This window comes from Vanessa tameamea, chromosome 15 (genome assembly GCF_037043105.1).
Source record: "Vanessa tameamea isolate UH-Manoa-2023 chromosome 15, ilVanTame1 primary haplotype, whole genome shotgun sequence".
NCBI classification, from domain to species: Eukaryota; Metazoa; Arthropoda; class Insecta; order Lepidoptera; family Nymphalidae; genus Vanessa; species Vanessa tameamea.
The window spans coordinates 52,038-71,022 of NC_087323.1; the positions used below are offsets into that span (position 1 = coordinate 52,038).

The window sequence follows — 18,985 nt, forward strand, 5'->3', positions numbered from 1 at the left end:
GTATCTACGTATATAGTCGTTAATGTTGTCTGTTATAAATTAGTTACATAGTTCTTATGATTTAACTTGCCCATTGGAAATATTTATGAATCATAGTATAAATTAAAATATAATTTAGTTTTTTGAAGGAGGCTCTTGAAGCAAAACCGACAAGACTGATTACAATACCATAAATACTTTTATAGAGAGAGGAAGATCATTGATTTAGTATCAAAAAACTGGAAAATTACTCAAAATTCATCCCTGTGCACATCTATCCTTAGCACTTACAACACAATGTTAAGATTTTTAATTTCATGATGCTTTGAATGATTATTTAAGTACATTTCGTTTTTAAGAGGTGAAAAATATATAGTTATACAGCATATCTTTCGTCAACGCTTGAATTAAATAATCGCCGATATTATCACCTGTTTCACCTGGCCATATTACGAAGATAGGATATTTTTGCTACCGTGGTCCGATGCGACCGTTTTATAAACGTGAATAGCTCTAATTACTAGTTGTTACTCATTCCGTGTCATATCTTAAAACTAAGATACATTCATGTTTATTGAAGATTTGGAAAACGGATTTGCGTTCCAACGTCTTTCTGGGACTCTATAAACAGTGACTCGCTATATGGACGTTACGAAATATACGTGTAGTAAGCATTCATAATCATAATATTACTGAATATTGAATATCGGAGATTTTTGTTAAATAGACTTATAGCGTTCCAGGGAGCCAGGATAGAACAAAAGCTTTTTAGGATGTAAACACCATTTTAAGGAAAAGGTACCAATAAATACCTTCTTTTTACTCGTAGTAAAAGTGATTTATTAATAGTTTATTATTTATTCTACATTTATCCGAAATAAAATACATACCGATTTTTACATTTTAATAAATATTTTTTTTTACAGCGTTCGTGCGTACTGATTTGCAAAACCATCACCACGGTACGGTACTATATTTCTCGTTTATTTGGCGTATGGCCGAGATTGTTGACTTGGACATTACTATCCTAAAATTTTATAACACACTCTTCGTTGCAGTACCTAGACTGGTAACAGAAGGAATGGACCATTTGTCGCCCAAATGATAGAATCAGAATGTGTTAAGATGCTTTTAATCGTTATTAATACATAATCGATTTACCTATTGGTTTAGTTCTCCTTATGTGTACTTATAGACAGCGGAAACAGCAATCAAAAGAAGTACCGCCCATCCATACAGCTATACTTAGCTAACTACTTAGTTTCCGAGAAGATTAAAATACATTTTTTAATTTTTACTAGTATTCGGCGGTTGGGATAATATCGTCTAATCAGAAATTGCTTAGTATATTGATTCTGTCATTTAAAGATTATTCTGACAAAAAATATCACATTACCAACATTACTAAATGTATATAGGTCACAATTATATCAGTTACTGTACCTACAAATCATATCCATCTGAATCGGGAATATTTAAGCGCAAAACGGGGCTGCATAATCAATTATAAAATGAAAATATTTTTTAATAAGTAAGCGTTTTTGACTCATAAGGTTAATTTTTTATTAAAGTACAATCGATGTGAATGAATGGGATGTGAGAGATTGGTTACATAATTGGTGGCCAATGGGCAACGGCAGCTCGCCAGCATCGCCAACCAACGGCATGAGATGGCGCATCGGGTAAGAGGTGCGCGCGACGGCGCAGGGCGAAGGCTTCAGCTGCGACTGCGCGCGTTGTCGATCGATAGCGCGCCCTCCGCCGCCGCCACCGCTCTCGCCTCAGTCCCGAGCCAGGCGCCCTCGAGCGCAGCCCGAACGCACCGCGATTGTGTCGAGTCCTCTGTACCCGTGTGTTGCAATGAAGGTATAGAGTCCTTACCCGTAGCGCGCTAGCGGTATGAATTAGCTGTAGGTGGCGGCGGTCCCGGTACGTGTCCGTAGCTAGCCGCTGTGTGTGCTCCGCCAACGTCGCTGCGGATCGCCCGACCGCTATCATTTCGTTTCCTCTCATTTTTTACATCTCCACCCAAAAAGATCTCATTGACCTACTAGCATGCATATTGCATATGTATCGAAATATCATGTTGACCCGTGTTTTTCGTCCTCCAAATATTCACTGCGCACCGAATGTCTTTAAATCATACATTAGATATTGTTGCATGGATGTACGTACAGTTCTGTATGTCGTTGTGTATAGCTGTTCTCGCACAGACTACGCTGAGGCACCTCGGTCGATCAATAAGATAAACGTCATTCGTCTTTTCAGTATTCTTTTCAATTTTTTGGAATGTACGTTTGTATAAGTTCTCAGATTATAAAAAAAGGATTACGTAATATTTTTTAAATTATTTGGTACTGTATTCTGGAGATATATTCTGAAGATAATAATACGAATTATATTAATTAAAATAATCCGCTGAAATCAAATTATTTATAAGTAGTATTATCTAATTCATAATTCTAAGAGAAAAAAAACTAAAAATATCTAAACTGAGTATGATGCAATAAATTAACACTGTAAAAAATATGATATGTTGCCTTGTCCCTTTAGTCATGCTGGCCCACTCACCCTTCCAACCGGAACGTAACAATACTAAGTACTGCTGCTTGGCGGTAGAATATATGATCACTCATCATATATTCTATATATACCCATATCCAGACGGGCACGAAGCCCACATTTATAAAAAATATACAAAATATATTTTTTTTTGAAAAAAAAACTGCCAATAATCCCTCTAAATACCCGACATCAAAGAAATATTTAAACTTAAGATTAAAAGTATTTTAATATTTTAGTATTGAAATTTAATTGAAATACATTTTCTTGTTTCAGCAACATAAAGAAAATACTATAAGATCGTATAATGCTAAAGTTACCCAAAGGCCTTAAAAAGAAGAAAAAGGGTAAAAAATCTAAACGTAAAGGCGAAGAGGAACTTTTCACAGAGGAAGAGCTAGAGAAGTATAGAAGAGAACATCAACAACAAGGCGAAAGTGAAGGATCGGCTAAAGAAAATGAAGAATGGTCAAAATTTAAGGATTTGACGACTGGTGTTGATTCAATACTTAAGAAAACACAAGGTGATCTTGATCGAATAAAATCTACTTCTTTCTTTCAACGGGTGCCCGCGGGTCCAAAAGAAGTTGTAGCAGTAGAAAAAGAAGAACCACGTAGGCCGGTTGTTGAAGTAACTGAAGCAGATTTTCCCCACTTAGCGGCAGCTGCTGCGGCTGCTGCTGCAGAGGCCGAAAACGGTGAAAAAAGTGACTACGGTGTCACTGATGATGAGTCTGAAGACGAAGATGATCAAGACGATATATTTGACACTTCATATGTCGATGCTGTTGAGCGCGGAGAAGTAAAACTTGCATATGTGCCAGATTCACCTGAAGAGTTTCAAGACGACGATATTTTTGATACGTCCCATGTGGATGCACTTATAAAAGGTCAAGAAGTCAAAACTTCAAAAGGAAAAAAGGGTTTGGATATTGGAGTAGCCGTTGAGGTACTAACTGGTCGCATAGATAATGTTACCGTTACCTCTAAAAGACCAAAAAGGATTATACCTGGTGATTTATTGCTAGACAGTGAAGATAAAGAAACAATAACAGTAAAAACAACAACTGTAAATGAGCCTGTTGAGAAGAGTATATTGGACATTGACACAGATATACCTATAAATACGCCCATCGATCTTAGCGTATCTTTACATACTGCACTAATACAACAGAAAAAAGACATTAGTGAAGAAAATTTGCCCGCTGACGTTAGTGAGGAAAAAACAAAAGAATCTGAAGAAATAGAAGTCGATGAGTTTACTTTATTGGCAGCAGAATCATTAGAAGTTAAAGCATCAATTAATAAATTGGAAGAAAAGGAAATAAATATCGAACCAGTTTTACAAGAATCGTGGTCAGCATTTGAAGCTGATAAAAACGAAACTGTTTTTGCAGAAGGAATAGTTGAAGATCAACTCGATGTCCTAGATCCTTATATTGATCAAGACGATCCTTTTGATACTAGTTTTGCAGACGCTGTAATCCCGACAGCTAATTTTGAGCAAGTAAAACAAGAAGCTGTAATATTAGAGGACGACGACGATTTTGATCCACGTGCAGAGGAAGTACAAATTAAACTTAATAACAGGCGTAAATCATCCGTTCGGATCCATTTAATAAATCCCTCGGGAATCAGGGAATCGATTACCTCTGATGATTTAGTAGAAAATGAAGAAACTAAGGCCCAGCGAGATCTTTTAGGCGGAAGTACAACTGATTTAACACTACTCGGAGATTCGCCTTTGGATCCTGTTAATATAGATAACATTGAAATAGATCCATTTGATACAACAATCGTTGATAAGATTGTTGCACCTGGAAAAGTTGAGCTTAAGCTTTTAGAACAAGAGCTCATTGGAGCTCCTGCCTCTGTAACAATCTATCGCGTTCCAAGTGATCCTGATTTTGATCCCAGAGCTGACGAACCTAAAGTAGAAAGAAGAGCTTCGCGCCCTGAAAATTTAATAGTTAGTAAAAATGTTGTTTTTGACGTAGATGGTGAAGAAATTTCCGACTTTGATAGTAAATCAAAGCCTACTAAACCATTAACTCCATATTATACACGTGAAGTATCTATAACAGAGGACTTAAACGAAGAAACTGAGACCAACGATCAATTTGCCGATGTTTTAACGCGGACTCGCTCTGAGGAGGATTTAGCAAAAAATATAACTTATCAAGCTAAAAGAAGACATTCGGAATATCCACAAACAACCCAAAATATTAATAACTTTAAAGCAAATGACCTTCTTCATGATCACATAAATGAATTAGAAGCTAAAGTTTTGACACCACTTGGTCCAAAACCAACGGAAGAACTTTTAACAAACGTAGAGTCTGATCCTTTCGATACATCTTTTGCTACAGATATCAAGCCCAGTAAAACAGAGTTAAAGCTATTAGCAAAAGAATTTTCTTGCGATAATACCTCTGAAATAGAAGGTGAAGCGGATTTGTTAGATCCTTCTGATGACATTTTTCAAGTGAAAGCGTTAACTCCTGAGCCACCGACAACAGCCCGCATTCCCGAAGAAGAATTTGACCCTTTCGATACTTCATTTGCTAGTGACTTAAACCCTGGAAGGACAGAAATCAAATTACTTGAATCAGAGTTTCTGAATTAGTATAAAGAAAACGACAAGATGGCTTTTAATCCATTTTTGAGTATGAATGAACCAGTGGCTCCCGTAACTACTGAAGACCTTAATCCGTTTATGATGTCTGAATCAGATACTTCTAACTTTACGCCAGGTGATAACCCATTTGCCACAAGCAATCCCTTTTCTGATTTTGAAAATAGCTATGAACCACCTGCTGGAGATACAGTACCTGTTGATATTTTTGGAAATGCTGAACCAACAGGTATTGGAGCGAAGCAGTTCGATGAAACTAATTCAATGGACGTATTTGGAAATTTATCAATGGATAATGAACGTCTTGTAAAACCAACTGAACTCGAGTTGGTTTCTACAATGGTAGATTGCAGTTACCCTGAGGAAGAGGAAATTAAAGATTCTCAATTATCAACAAGACCATTACCGGCTGAAACTCAAAATTTAATCTTGACTGTCACGGGACAAATGGAATTTACAAGTTCTCATTTGCTTGATCGCATTCCACCAACGCGAACACCAAGTCCAGTATCAGTACGTGATATTCATTCACCAAGTCCTACGCCTGAACCTGATTTGCTTGAAGAAAATACATCAACAGTAGACAATAATCGTAATAAGCCTGCTAGACCACCCCCTGCACGTCCACCACGTCCTGCCCCACCACCGAGACCACAACAGCCTCCTGTAACAATTCAATCGACCGGTGATGATATCAACTTATTCGATGCACCTGCTCCAACAGTTGTTAAACCCACAAAAGAAGCAATTCTTAGTTTATATTCAGCACCAAAGAAAGAAGAAAAACAAATAGATTTTCTAAGTGATGATCTACCAGAATTATCTACTGATATTGAAACAAAAACTATGGATACCACTTTCCCGGTTGTTACGTCTTCTTCAGCAAATGAATCCTCCAACCTAATATTTAACGAACCGGACTCATCGATGATTGTTAGTACTACAGAGTCCGAGGAGCAAAGTACTATATTTGAGGTGCAAAAATCAAATGCAGTTGATGATGTTACTGTTCAGATGGATTGTTCTGAACCATCGGTTGAAGTAAATACGACTTCACCAAATGCTTCTCCTTTTGCTGATATCACAGATGATAGTTACCAAGTACACGGTAACGAAAGTGAGAAAAATCCATTTGAATTTAGTAATCCCGCTGACATTGCTTTATTTAATCAGGCTGAGTCTGATATAACTGGTTTTAAATCTGAGGACACAGTTATGACATCCAATACTAATACCCCATTTACAACAGAGGAAAAATTGATAACTACTCCACAGTCAAATATTTATAGCCCTCCGATGGATATTTTTGGTACAGTAGCGAAAGAAGCATACGAAGACACGCAAAAAAATATTTTTAATATTGAACAGGAAAATATTCCGACAAATCAATCTGCAACTAACTCAGACATGGGTTGGAGTACTACAGAGAACATGGTGCAAGATGCTTTTCCTGAATCTCAAGATGCTTTTGATGCATTTTCCGCGAAATTTGATTCAACAGGTGGAAATCATATGAATACAGGTAAAATAAATACGTATGAATAACAAATTATAGCGACATCGCTACTAACGTTTATTTCATGTTTTGATTAACGATTTGTGCAGATGCTTGGGGCGACGATAGCAATGCGGATTCAGAACCTGGGGGATTCGAAGCAGAAGCTTTTGATCCATTTTTAAGCATGGGCGCACCACCTCCCCCTGCTGCTACACCTCGACTCGATCATCAGGGCTCGCGAGATTCCACGGATGACACGTTTTCGGTATTCATTCGGTATGAACACAGTTACAATAATATATTTAATGCATTTATTCAGTATCATTACCATATTATTAACCTTGTAATTCAGACCAAAGGATAGTGAGGCTGGTGCAGTAGAATCCACGGTGCCGGTACTGGCACCACCACCGCGGCCACAAGCTCTGCCAGAATTACCACGTGTTAATCCTTTCGATAAAAATGGAACCGAACCAATGCAACAGCAAGTCACTTTTGACCAAGGTATTATGTACTTCAATTATCTTTACATTGACAAGTTCTGCTGTATGTTGAGGCATTCACAGCTATGTCATAGGTAGGTTCAGTGGCAAATGGGCCATCTGGTGATGAAAGTAGGAAAACCATTTTACATATTATATATCGGTTCGGAATTTAGATTCTCCCGAGAAGAGCCGGCAAGAAACCCATTAGTTACCCTTTTCCAAGATTTAAAATACAAAATTATGTTAGTTAAATACAATTATATATTTATACTATATCCTGTCTGGAAGTCAACGAGTATTAGCTCCACACTTTTTTATCGTCTATAGAATCTTGTGTTGAATAATATGCTTTTTTTAATAATGTATTTTTTACGAACGATTTGAATTTATGAATCGGTTAAAAATATCAGTTAAAAATATTTTATTGTTGAAACTTTGCCCCAAGAAGGATTTTGCGGAATGACTTTGCGAAGTCGGAAACTTGGCGTTATAAGCTTATCCTTACGTCTCGTGTACATACAATGACTATCACTGATTATATCTAAGTGATCAATGTTACCGTGTGTTGTTATATACAAAATATTGTAGTAAATATGTTGTGACGCAACATTGAGTTTTCCAAGTTTTTCTTAAAACTTCCCGAAGGGAGTCTCTAGCTCCAAGATTATAAATAGACTGGACTACTCTTTTTTGTAAAATAAAAATATAATACTATGAAAATAACCAAAATATTCTAGACGAGCGGTATCAATATCAATTAGTTGTCTAACTTTTCTAAGCGCGTATGCTGCGGAGCTTAGTCTTCCTGTTAAGGACTATAAATGAGGATTCTACTAGAGTTTAGACTCAAATGCATACGATTATATTATATAATTAAAAACAAAATATATAAGCTATATAGGTATATATTGTTTTTTGTGCATTCAAAAATATTTTTTTTATTTATATTCCTTATATCATCAATGTGTTACTAACCTTGGGAACTAAGATGTTGACCCTTGTGCCCGTAGTCACATTGGCTCACTTACCTTTCAAATCGGAAAACAATCATACTAAGTATTGCTGTTTGGCGATAGAACATACGAGGAGTGGTTGGTACCTGCCCATACAGGCATAAACAAAGCTCTACCATAGGTAAAACAAAGATTAGAGATTATTCATATATCAGTTCTGAGAACTCTAAATTGAATAATATCATTGTAAGTTTTTTAACAAGAACTACTATAGTGCTTATAATTCGTTGCTAAAATGGTGTGTACTAAAATTTAAAGTATACTTATTACTAGATCTTACTTTACACTAATGACGCTTTGTTTAATGTCATTTGATCAGAGGAGTCAAGGCGCAGATCTGGTAGCGGGGGCGAAACACCACCGACGCCGTTGTTCGATGACGATGTGTCGATGCCACTCGAGGACTTCCCCCGCACCAAGTACACTGGCCCCGGCTGGGAGATGCACCTCCGGCAACCAAATAAGAAGAAAATAACGGGACAAAGGTAGTCATAGACATTATAAAAATATATAATAATATTGAGTTTAATATTTATTGATGTTGAGTTTTATGAGTTCATCTAGTACATATTAGAAAAGTCTTATGTATTAAGTATTATATTACGTAAATGTAGGTTTTGGAAAAAGATCTTCGTGCGTCTAGCCTGCCAGGGCGATAATCCAGTGGTGCAGTTGCTAAACACGGCGACCGACAAGGAGCCATTGCAGGAGTTGCCGCTACAGGCGTGCTACTCCGTGTCCGAAGTAGGAGCACAGCAGTTTGACCAGTTCGGCAAGATCTTCACGGTCAAACTCCAGTTAATCTTCTATAAGGAGCGACCTGGTGTACGGTAAGTTTAAAGTTCAATTCATTATATTACTTTTCCATAACAACAAATTTGTCTCTACGTATAAATAAGTGTTTATTCTATCCTAGGCCGGGGCAGGTGACGAAAGCAGAGCGTATTACGAACAAATTGTCACAATTCGCGGCGTACGCGATCCAGGGTGATTACCAGGGAGTCAAGGAGTTCGGCAGCGACCTACGCAAGCTGGGTCTACCCGTGGAGCACGCGCCACAGGTTCACCAACTTAGTTATTTATGCTGAATATAACTATAAGTTAACTATCGTTAACTATCTAAATGTTCTTTATTTAAGTAGGCTCTTTTGAATCGTCATGTTGCAGTTTTTAATTAAATATCAAACTATCACCGATTCGGATAGTAGATTTTATACCAGAAGAACTGACAAGAAGGTCAGTAGTTACTCCTTTCCAAAGGGTGGAAAAGAGTAATTGCAGAGTTTATGGTAATCAACATTCCCATCAAATATCTATATATTCTACCAAGAACCAGAAGTTGATTTAACATAATTTTACTAATATTTTGCTCAACGACGGAACTATAGAAATAGATATTATATTAAAATATCGCACGGAGCGATATCATATAATATGATAACTTTGATCAGGGGCACGGAAATATCGTCCCATAGGCCATTAGTTTAGTTAAGTATCGCGCTCTCGTTTGTCAGGTGTCACAGCTATTCAAGTTGGGGTCGCTGAGCTACGAGGACGTGAAACAGTTCTCGTGCTGTGTGGAGGAGGCGCTGTTTCGTCTCTCCGCGCATCGTGACCGCGCGCTCACCTACAAGATGGAAGAGGTGGGCCCAGTCGATATGCAACTACAGCCACGACGACTAGAGATTCATAGTCACAATATTCTGATTACGATATTATATGCCATGGCTTTCCGACAATACAGAGTATAATATACATCAAGTTTTTGCTAAAAGCTGTAAGAATAATATAATAATACGTATAAATATATATAAATAGTATTTTCAAATGGAAACTGCAGCTGTCTTTCTCTTTCTTTATTTTTCTCGCTCAGATTCTTCCTTGTAAATTAATAAGTTAGTATTACTATGTTAATATTCACTGTACGCCTTGGCCGCAGGTGCAAATAACTGCAGTGGATGAGCTGTATGTAGAACAGGACGCTGAAGGGTCAGTCCTGAAGCAAATAGCACGCGTGCGACTTTTCTTTCTCGGTTTCCTCAGTGGTAAGATTCTGTTTTTTTTTTTTAATATTTTTATATATATATATATAACCGAATAATAAACTGAATAAATATTAAGCGCTGTAAAGCAATATTTTCCTTTAGTATAAGTTTTCCACAAATACTTGAACACTGTTTGTTTTCTACCAACGTCCGTCAGGGATGCCGGACGTGGAGCTAGGTGTGAACGACCTGCGGCGTCAGGGCAAGGAAGTCGTCGGCAGACACGACATCATCCCCGTCGTCACCGAGGAGTGGATCCGCGTCGAGGATGTTGAGTTCCACGCCTGCGTGCAACCCCAGGCGTTCGCCGAGTCGCAGATTATCAAGTACCGTATAATCTATGTAAACCCTAAATAACTGTTTTTATATGAAAGACATGACGTATTGTTTCGGATAAGTTTACGATTCTTAATTTTTTTATGATTCAAGGTAAGCCATGTAAACATACAATGAAAACACACTAGTAAATGTACTGAGTTTCTTACGCGACTTGAAGAAAATGGTGATTATTACCTTTTGTTGATGATGAAAATTTTTAAGGTAAAATATATCCAGAAAAAGGAATACCTACTGTATAGATTATTCTGTACTACAGACCTATTGTTTTTATTTTTTTTTGCGCGCAATTCCTGTGTTTACGCAAATAAAGCGCGCGTGCGTAAGTGTGCGCAAATAAAGTAAAAAAAAACTTGCAATAATTATGAACAACGTTACATCAACTCTTAACGCTACCTGTTAAGGTTCAAGCCGCCCGACGCCTGTTACATCGAGCTGATGCGCTTCCGAGTGCGGCCGCCCAAGAACCGCGAGCTACCGTTGCAGCTGAAGGCCGTGTGGTGTGTCACCGGCAACAAGGTAGGGCTCCAGCACCCGACAACGGCCGCTCGCGCTGGCCGCAGGGACTGATGGCGCGCGTGTGTCAGGTGGAGCTGCGGGCCGACGCGCTGGTGCCAGGCTTCGCGTCGCGCAAGCTTGGCCAGGTGCCGTGCGAAGACGTCGCCGTGCGCTTCCCCATCCCCGAGTGTTGGATCTACCTCTTCCGCGTCGAGAAGCACTTCCGATACGGATCCGTCAAGTCCGCGCACAGGTCTCTCGTTTGAATCAGATGTTTTCACCATTTTTATCAGTTTTATTCGAATATTACACGAGTGACGTCCGTAAACTTATAATCTATTGTCACGGCTTGTGCACCTACAAAGTAAATTTGTTTTCACACGCATCGAAATTTTTATAACTAAATATGATAGGTGAGAGGCGATAGTGTGCTATGAATTGATTCTCACGTTTTGAGACTGCTCTGTAAGAAAAGAACGCCTAGAGACATTATTACATCTTCACTTGATACTTGTTAGGGGGGCAATCCCGCCGGGTGCAGATACCACGCACTTGTGAATTACTTATGTTACTGATATAAGATGTTAACAAAATGCAATTTCGTGTGGTCATTGCCTTTTCCCGTTATTGGGAAAAGACATCACCGAATCAAGTTATCCGTACTAAGTGAGATGATTCGATTCGAGCAGACGCACCGGCAAGATCAAGGGCATCGAGCGTTTCCTGGGCGCCGTGGACACGCTGCAAGAGTCGCTCATTGAGGTGACCTCAGGACAGGCCAAGTACGAGCACCAACACCGCGCCATCGTGTGGCGCATGCCGCGACTGCCCAAGGAGGGGCAAGGTGGGCAGGATACTTCGACCAGCGAATATATCACTGTGCATGCTGAGAAACTCTTGAATTCGTTTTCATATAAGTGGGCACCGAGGCTACTAATTATTTTTCAATATTTTTTGTTGTTTTGGAATTAACTTCGGAAGTCCCACGCTTAAAAAAATTAAGTTTAACTGTAAAAGGTCGTCGAGTCATATGCAGCGCGAAATCTATACTAATATATAAAGCGGAAGAGTTTGTTTGTTTGTTTGTTTAAACGCGCTAATCTCAGGAACTACTGGTCCGATTTGAAAAATTCTTTTTTTGTTGAATAGTCCAATTATAGAGGAAGGCTTTAGGCTATATAACATTACGCTGCGACCAATAGGAGCGCAGCGACAGTGAGAAATGTTGCAAAAACGGGGAAAATTATTCACATTTATGGACTTTCGATGCGTGCGCAGCATAAACGTTTTAAGTTACTCAAAAAATGTGTGTAGATATATTCCTCTTTTAATAATAAAAAAAAAGTCCGTGACACTATATGTCTATTTGTTAAGAGTGTGCTAGCAGGCGGGGCGCGGCGGCGGCTGAGGGGGAGGCGGGTCAGCCCCGCCGCCGCGCTCGCCACTCTCACCCGCGGGTGTAGTTCTGCGAAGTAGCACATAACGACTTAAAAAAATTAACATTCTTAATAGTTAAATTATTTATCAAAATTAGGTTTTGTTATCAGCTTATTTGCTCATTATTTTTTATCGTTTAAAATCGGTCACATTTAAATCATAATCTGCTGTAGTTTTAACTTACGATATAAGATAAAATTTCAATGAACATTCCTTCGTACTTTGCAAGTAAACAATTCAAACGTTTCACGGTATAAATAAGGTATAAAAATTACATTACACACGTAAAAAAGTTCAAAATGGCGAGCGATACTTTCACCGATGCAGATTAATCATCACTGAGAAAATAAATTATGCAAATAAGCAAATAGGTGAATATCTTTTAAAATGACTACACAAATAAATTAGTAGTTCAATATTTCAAGTAATTTCTATTACGTTCAAGAATATTCAACACGGTTGTACTATAATCACCTTATGAAATAATAACACCAAAGGAGAAACAATCTAAACTTCTTATTGTTCGGTTTGTTTATCTTATTACGTTTAAGTTAATATTGTTTGTTTTCAACCGACTTCAAAAAGGAGGAGGTTATCAATTCGTCTGTATTTTTTTGTTTTTTATATGTTTGTTACCTCATAACTTTTCACTGGATTTTGATAAATTTTTTTTGTTTGAAAGGTAGTGCTTCCCGTGGGGCCCCATTTTAATTTTATCCTGTTACGATGATGGTATCCTTATGAAAACGATATAAGTCTTAAATGTGCATTATGTATGTGCGCGATAAATAGGTGAATAACTCAAAATTGTGCCAACCAATTTTAATGATTCTTTTTTTATTATAAAGGATATACTTCAAGGGTACTATGGTGAAAGTTTGGTAAGGTTCTGAGCATAGGATCCATGACAAAGTAACGGTACGGAAGGGAACGGAACAATTCTAAGGAGCACGTTAGCGATACTCGGCCGAATCTTTTAGAAACAAAAATTTTGACAAAAAAAAACCGACTTCAAAAGAGAAAAAAAATAATATGCTCTAAAAAGTAAAAAATAATTGCTTATTATTCTACAACTTAATAATCAAGTAACTTATTCTACTTACCAATATGTAGGTACGTTCTGTGTTTCCACGCAAGGAGATAAGTATGTACCTACCTACTTTAAATCTAACTTAACACAAACCTATGAATAAGAAACAATGATCACAATATTTTTTAGATTTATACTATGTAAAATGAAATTAAAAATATTTAGACTATTTAAAAGTCAGCAAAGTTATTACGATAATATATTATAGTTAAAATTATTGTTATTTTTGGAGGCGGTGTCAGCCAAGGTAGGTTTGTAAATATATGATATACTCCAAATTTGTAAATCTGGTCTATCGATAAATACACTTCTTCTTGATGTTTTTTTAAACCCTATACGTACATAGTGGTCCTATATAATGACAGAAAATTGGAATCAAAATTGAGTGTTTAAGCAAACATGTCTACCGTCAGGTATTAGAATTCATGAACTTTTCTCCTAATCCAAGACAAAGAAAAGTCATTCAGATTTACTATTACATTTCCTGTTGAACGTTTTGTTTGTTTTGGCAGAGTATGAATTTTGTTTGTGATTTATTTATTTACAATTGACTTTTTCTTTTGTCTTACATCCAGATGTCGATACACCTGCATCGAATTGTTAACAAAAAAAATATTCGCAATCGTACACTATTGTACAATATTTCTTTTATGTTTAAGAAAAGGGTTGTCATAATTGACCGTATAACAATAAGCAATAAAAACACAGATGTTGGTAATTTATTTAGACAAACTTTACCGGTAATTTTAAGAGGAACTAGAGCAGACATTGTAAGGTCTTGCCTTAAAAGTTCACCGTTATGGAAATTTGTCCATACCTTAAAACTATCTACGAATATGAGAGCACATTTGGAGGGAGGAAGTACAAATTTTCCTTCAAAGTTACTTTTAATAGGAGATGGAAAAGTACCTCATTCTGAAAAAAAAAATTGAAATTGATCGCGATTTAGGAGAAAAAGTGACTAGCATAGAGGATTTAATATCAAAAGTTTACCCTAATATCGTCGAAATAGAAAATAAAGATTACCAATGGATGTGTCAAAGGGCAATATTGGCGGCGAGAAATAGTAGCGTTGACGAAATTAACGACCTAATTTTAACCAAACTTCCAGGCGATATAACTACCTACACATCTATTGATAATGTAATGGATCAAGAAGATGCAGCCATTACCCACAAGAGTTTCTCAATTCTTTAAACCCGAGCGGCCTTCTACCACATTCCCTGAAGTTAAAAATAGGTGCTGCGATAATTTTACTCAGAAATCTTAAACCACCAAATTTATGTAACGGGACCCGCCTTTAAGTAAAATTCCTTCGCAATAACGTGATCGTTGCAACAGTTTTGACTGGTCCGGCAGTTGGTCAAACAGTGCTTATACCTCGCATCCCAATGATTCCAAATGATTTACCTTTTAATTTTAAAAGAATTCAATTTCCCATTAAGTTATCTTTTGCCGTAACCATTAATAAATCACAGGGCCAAACATTTAAACACGTAGGAATCGATTTACGTCAAGACTGCTTTTTACACGGCCAACTATATGTCGCGTTGTCAAGATCAGGTTGCGGGCAAAATCAGTATGTTCTTCTACCACAAGAAAATAAAACTAAAAATATAATCTACGCTAAAGTACTGTAAAACATATTATTAAATCTTATTGACGATTATAATAACAAAAACCAACGTGAGCAATCAAACGATAATCATGATAGTGTTTCCGACAACTACGCGAACGAAGTCGCGGGCACAGCTAGTAATGTAATATAACGTCAACCCGCAGGCGCATACACGACACACAACCTGGTGTGCCGCATGGCGCTGACGTCGTACGACCAGGTGCCGGAGGAGCTGGCGCGGTGGGCGCACGTGGAGTTCACGATGCCCGCCACGCAGGTGTCGCACACCACCGTGCGCTCCGTGTCGCTGCAGGAGCACGATGGCGACCCGCCCGAGAAGTACGTGCGCTACCTCGCACGCCACGAGTACATGTGAGTACGCCACGCCTCCGTCTCCCACGCGTCGCCCTCCGTAGCGCGAAATCTGACGATGTCATCTGTCCGTGCACAGGGTGGGCATCGAGCGCACTTCGGGGCAGGCAGTGGCGGCCTACTCGCTGGCCGCTACCAAGGAGCCCGAGCCACCGCGCGAGACCATCAAAGAGGCTCCGCGCGAACCCTCCTCGGACTCCGACTCCGACTAGGCGTCTGCTCTCCGATGCGACCTCGGCTACCCTTAACATTCTGATGCCCGACCATGAACGACTCGGTCCTCCGTCATGTTTCGGTCTAGCCGATCCAGACGTAACATTCTATGTCATTGTCTTAGATCTTACTAACGAATTACAAATCCCACTATAAGCAGAACGGCAGCCGATTAAGTGCACACGTGTGGATATTATGTTCGCCAAATTTAGTATAGAGTTGATGCAATTTATGAATACAGTTTTCATTTGTAGTGGGCAATAGTGGCGTTATATATGTGGTTGAATTCTGCATATGATAACCGTATAATAGGGCTAACTATGGCTTACTCTAATTGATTGGTACTCGTATATGTATAAGTTAAAAAAATGCTTCAATAAATTAAATACAAAAACTATACGCGGGGGAATACCCGCGATATGAACTCGGGACAGACATTAGTCGAGTAAATGACTATATTGAGATAGTATCTATACGGCTTTTGTAAATATATAAAGTGCTAAAGTCGCACGAATTTATTATCTTCAAAATAGTGTACGTGTGTGTTTCGAATTAGAAAAGGAAGTAGCCAACATTATTAATGAAATTATTATTCACATAATAAACTATTGTATTGGAATATTAGACAACAAAAGAAGTGATCTCGAAGGTGGTAGAGGATAAGTTAGGCTAGGGACAGACGGTCAGTAGAGTCGCTCGCAAGTTACCTGTTTAAAGGATTACGTGTATATTTTTTGTACAATTTACCATAAGCGTATGTTAGTAGTTCAATGCAATATCATGTAGTTAATTAAAGTTTACGGCAATATGATCGCTGGGAGTCTGCGGAATACGAGGGTGAAATGGGAAACCTTTCGGACAAGTTTATACCAAAGAGATTTGTATATAAAAAATAAATTTAATATATTGTAATATTCTTGAAAGTCATATTTTGGACAATCCCACCGCTACGGGTAGAATTGTGCTTATCTCAGTGGACACTGACACGACACTTTTGGTGCTGGTTCGCACAGAACCTGCACGTTGTGAGATACCGCACATTAAGTACGTTACTTAGCATGTACCACAATGTAATCTATACAAATATTTATGTAAGAGTATAATATCTTTATGAAATCTATCTATGTGTAGTTTTATCTAAATGAGAAATAGAACCAGGCATGTGACTGTTCTCTTATTATATTTTATTTGCTATGTTTATGAAAAGCTTTTATATATCGAAGGGAAAGTTAAGCAAATGAAAGGTCCAAGTACATATTATTACTTATTTTACGTGGCTATGACATAACACTCGGCAAAGGAAAACTTATTTAAGAGATTAAACCGTATGTAAAGTGGAACGGTATTGAATAAAATGTGTGTACCTAAAGCGACCGGCTCGGGCGACTCGAGCTATCGAACCGACGAGCGACGAGTACACATGGGATCACTGGTAGTGCTTAGCTTGAGGCGATACTATTTACAATAGCTTGCGTACACTACACCTAAGTGATTATTCTCACTACTTCTACATCAGTCTGTTGTTTTGAGCACGAGTACCTAGCCCTGTATACTGTAAAACTTGTGTACTCGGACTGACTAGTTTTGAACTTTTCTACTTTAAAGTTGAGACGACATTTACACTTGCTACGACTTATTGATATTATATTATTAGATATTATGTGAAACTAATACGTATGGTTCTAGCAATTGTAACCATTATTTAATAACTAATTATTTATTTCGTGGAGCACAAACGTAATATTCAAAATATTGAAATAAAAATAAAACCTATTAATTTATTGAATGAACACTTTAGTACGCTACACATTCGAAATGTCGGTAGTGTTCGATGTTACCTGAATCTGGTACGATGTATTTCCTCATAAGCTTAATAAAAATATATCTGTTTCTGTGCTAGTAATTGTATAGATATTGCTGATGTATTTATATTGTAAAACAATTTATTGTTTGTTGTTGACGTCATAATCTCTTAACCATTCATTGATTATAAATAAGAGCAATGACATAAATATATCGTTATCTCTAGCGTTAACAAATATAATATAGTTTGGAGAAGCTAATACATATGATATATTGATTGTTGTATCCATAAACTAGACGACCCTCTCGCCCGCACGGAGCGAGTCACGCGAGTCGCGACGTACGCGTTACGGGTAGATGGATCTACGCGACGCGACGCGACCTGAGCCAGGGCCTCTCGCGCGGCGCGGCGACGGCGCGTGCTGAGTTCCGCGACAGTCGCGGGCGCTCCGTCCACCGCGTGTGGACTATAATGTTGTGTTGTCAATAAAATAAATACGATTGTCGAAATTTTGTTTCATTTGTCTTTGCCAATTCATATAGCTTTGCTTTGATCGTAAGGAATTTATGATGTATAAACCCTGTCTGGGATAGATTACATTATTAATATATTATTGGTTAAACATTAAATATAGGTAAATATTTTCATTTGACGGGGAGATTGTCGTTTTCGAGGGCGGTCCTATCTACTCGAACGCCCTCTCAGCAGATTGTCCTGCTGAAGTTAATCTTCTCAGCTTCTTATATTCACAGCGAATGCCAAGTGTTTGGTTTTACTTATGAAATACCAACGCACTTATAGATAAGAATAAAAGGCAATTCCACTGAGACGCATGCATACAGGGCGATGTGCAGAATAATGTTCCTCTATTTAAATGCGGACATCTAGTTCAATCAACGTGAGGATAACGTCACACAAAATTTAGACAACTCTTATTATAAGAACAATTTAAAATTAGTTAAAACCTTTTATTTCTTTACTATTGTAATATTATCATTAGTATTGAATTAGTGATTTTATCAAAGTTAATTTATAATAAAATACAAATAAATATTTATACAAAAACTCTAGTTGTAAACATCACAATTTATACTTCTTGTGTGTATATACGGAATATAAATAAAACATTTTTTTTAATAACAATTACTGGCTATCGAATAGTGCGTCGGGTACAAGTGAGCCCTGAGGCCTGTAGGTCGCCCTTAACTGGGTCAGTGGGTAGTCGTTATTGGTGTCATTACTCTCGTGACGCTACGAGACACACACGGAAACTTGTTGAGAAATTAATTCCCTTCTCATTATTCCTTCTGTTATTAAATTGCACGTTTAAATTATAACAAGCCCTCACACATTTGCATATTGTATGTACCTACTTGTAAAGGACCCTTTGTGGAAAGGCA

General features: G+C 37.8%; 1 protein-coding gene across 1 annotated transcript; it reads left to right on the forward strand.

Annotated features, from left to right (window-relative positions):
• The first annotated feature begins 1,729 nt into the window (after window positions 1-1,729).
• Window positions 1,730-18,094, forward strand: LOC113391541 (protein stoned-B-like). The gene is made up of 16 exons (XM_026627526.2): window positions 1,730-1,845; window positions 2,818-5,139; window positions 5,209-6,698; window positions 6,782-6,950; window positions 7,027-7,178; window positions 8,492-8,657; window positions 8,787-9,002; window positions 9,089-9,233; window positions 9,687-9,815; window positions 10,112-10,217; window positions 10,375-10,543; window positions 10,958-11,072; window positions 11,141-11,304; window positions 11,741-11,895; window positions 15,361-15,568; window positions 15,648-18,094. The coding sequence occupies exons 2-16, from the start codon at window positions 2,849-2,851 to the stop codon at window positions 15,778-15,780; spliced, it is 5,808 nt and encodes a 1,935-aa protein (XP_026483311.2). The 5' UTR covers window positions 1,730-1,845; window positions 2,818-2,848; the 3' UTR covers window positions 15,781-18,094.
• Window positions 18,095-18,985: the final 891 nt, after the last annotated feature.

Bases quoted from the DNA above. Each gene is read 5' to 3' on its own strand.
- LOC113391541 (XM_026627526.2), top strand. From the start codon at position 2,849: ATGCTAAAGTTACCCAAAGGCCTTAAAAAGAAGAAAAAGGGTAAAAAA. The intron at 6,699-6,781 runs GTAAAATAAATA...CGATTTGTGCAG, and splicing joins TGGAAATCATATGAATACAG to ATGCTTGGGGCGACGATAGC. The intron at 11,305-11,740 runs GTCTCTCGTTTG...CGATTCGAGCAG, and splicing joins TCCGTCAAGTCCGCGCACAG to ACGCACCGGCAAGATCAAGG.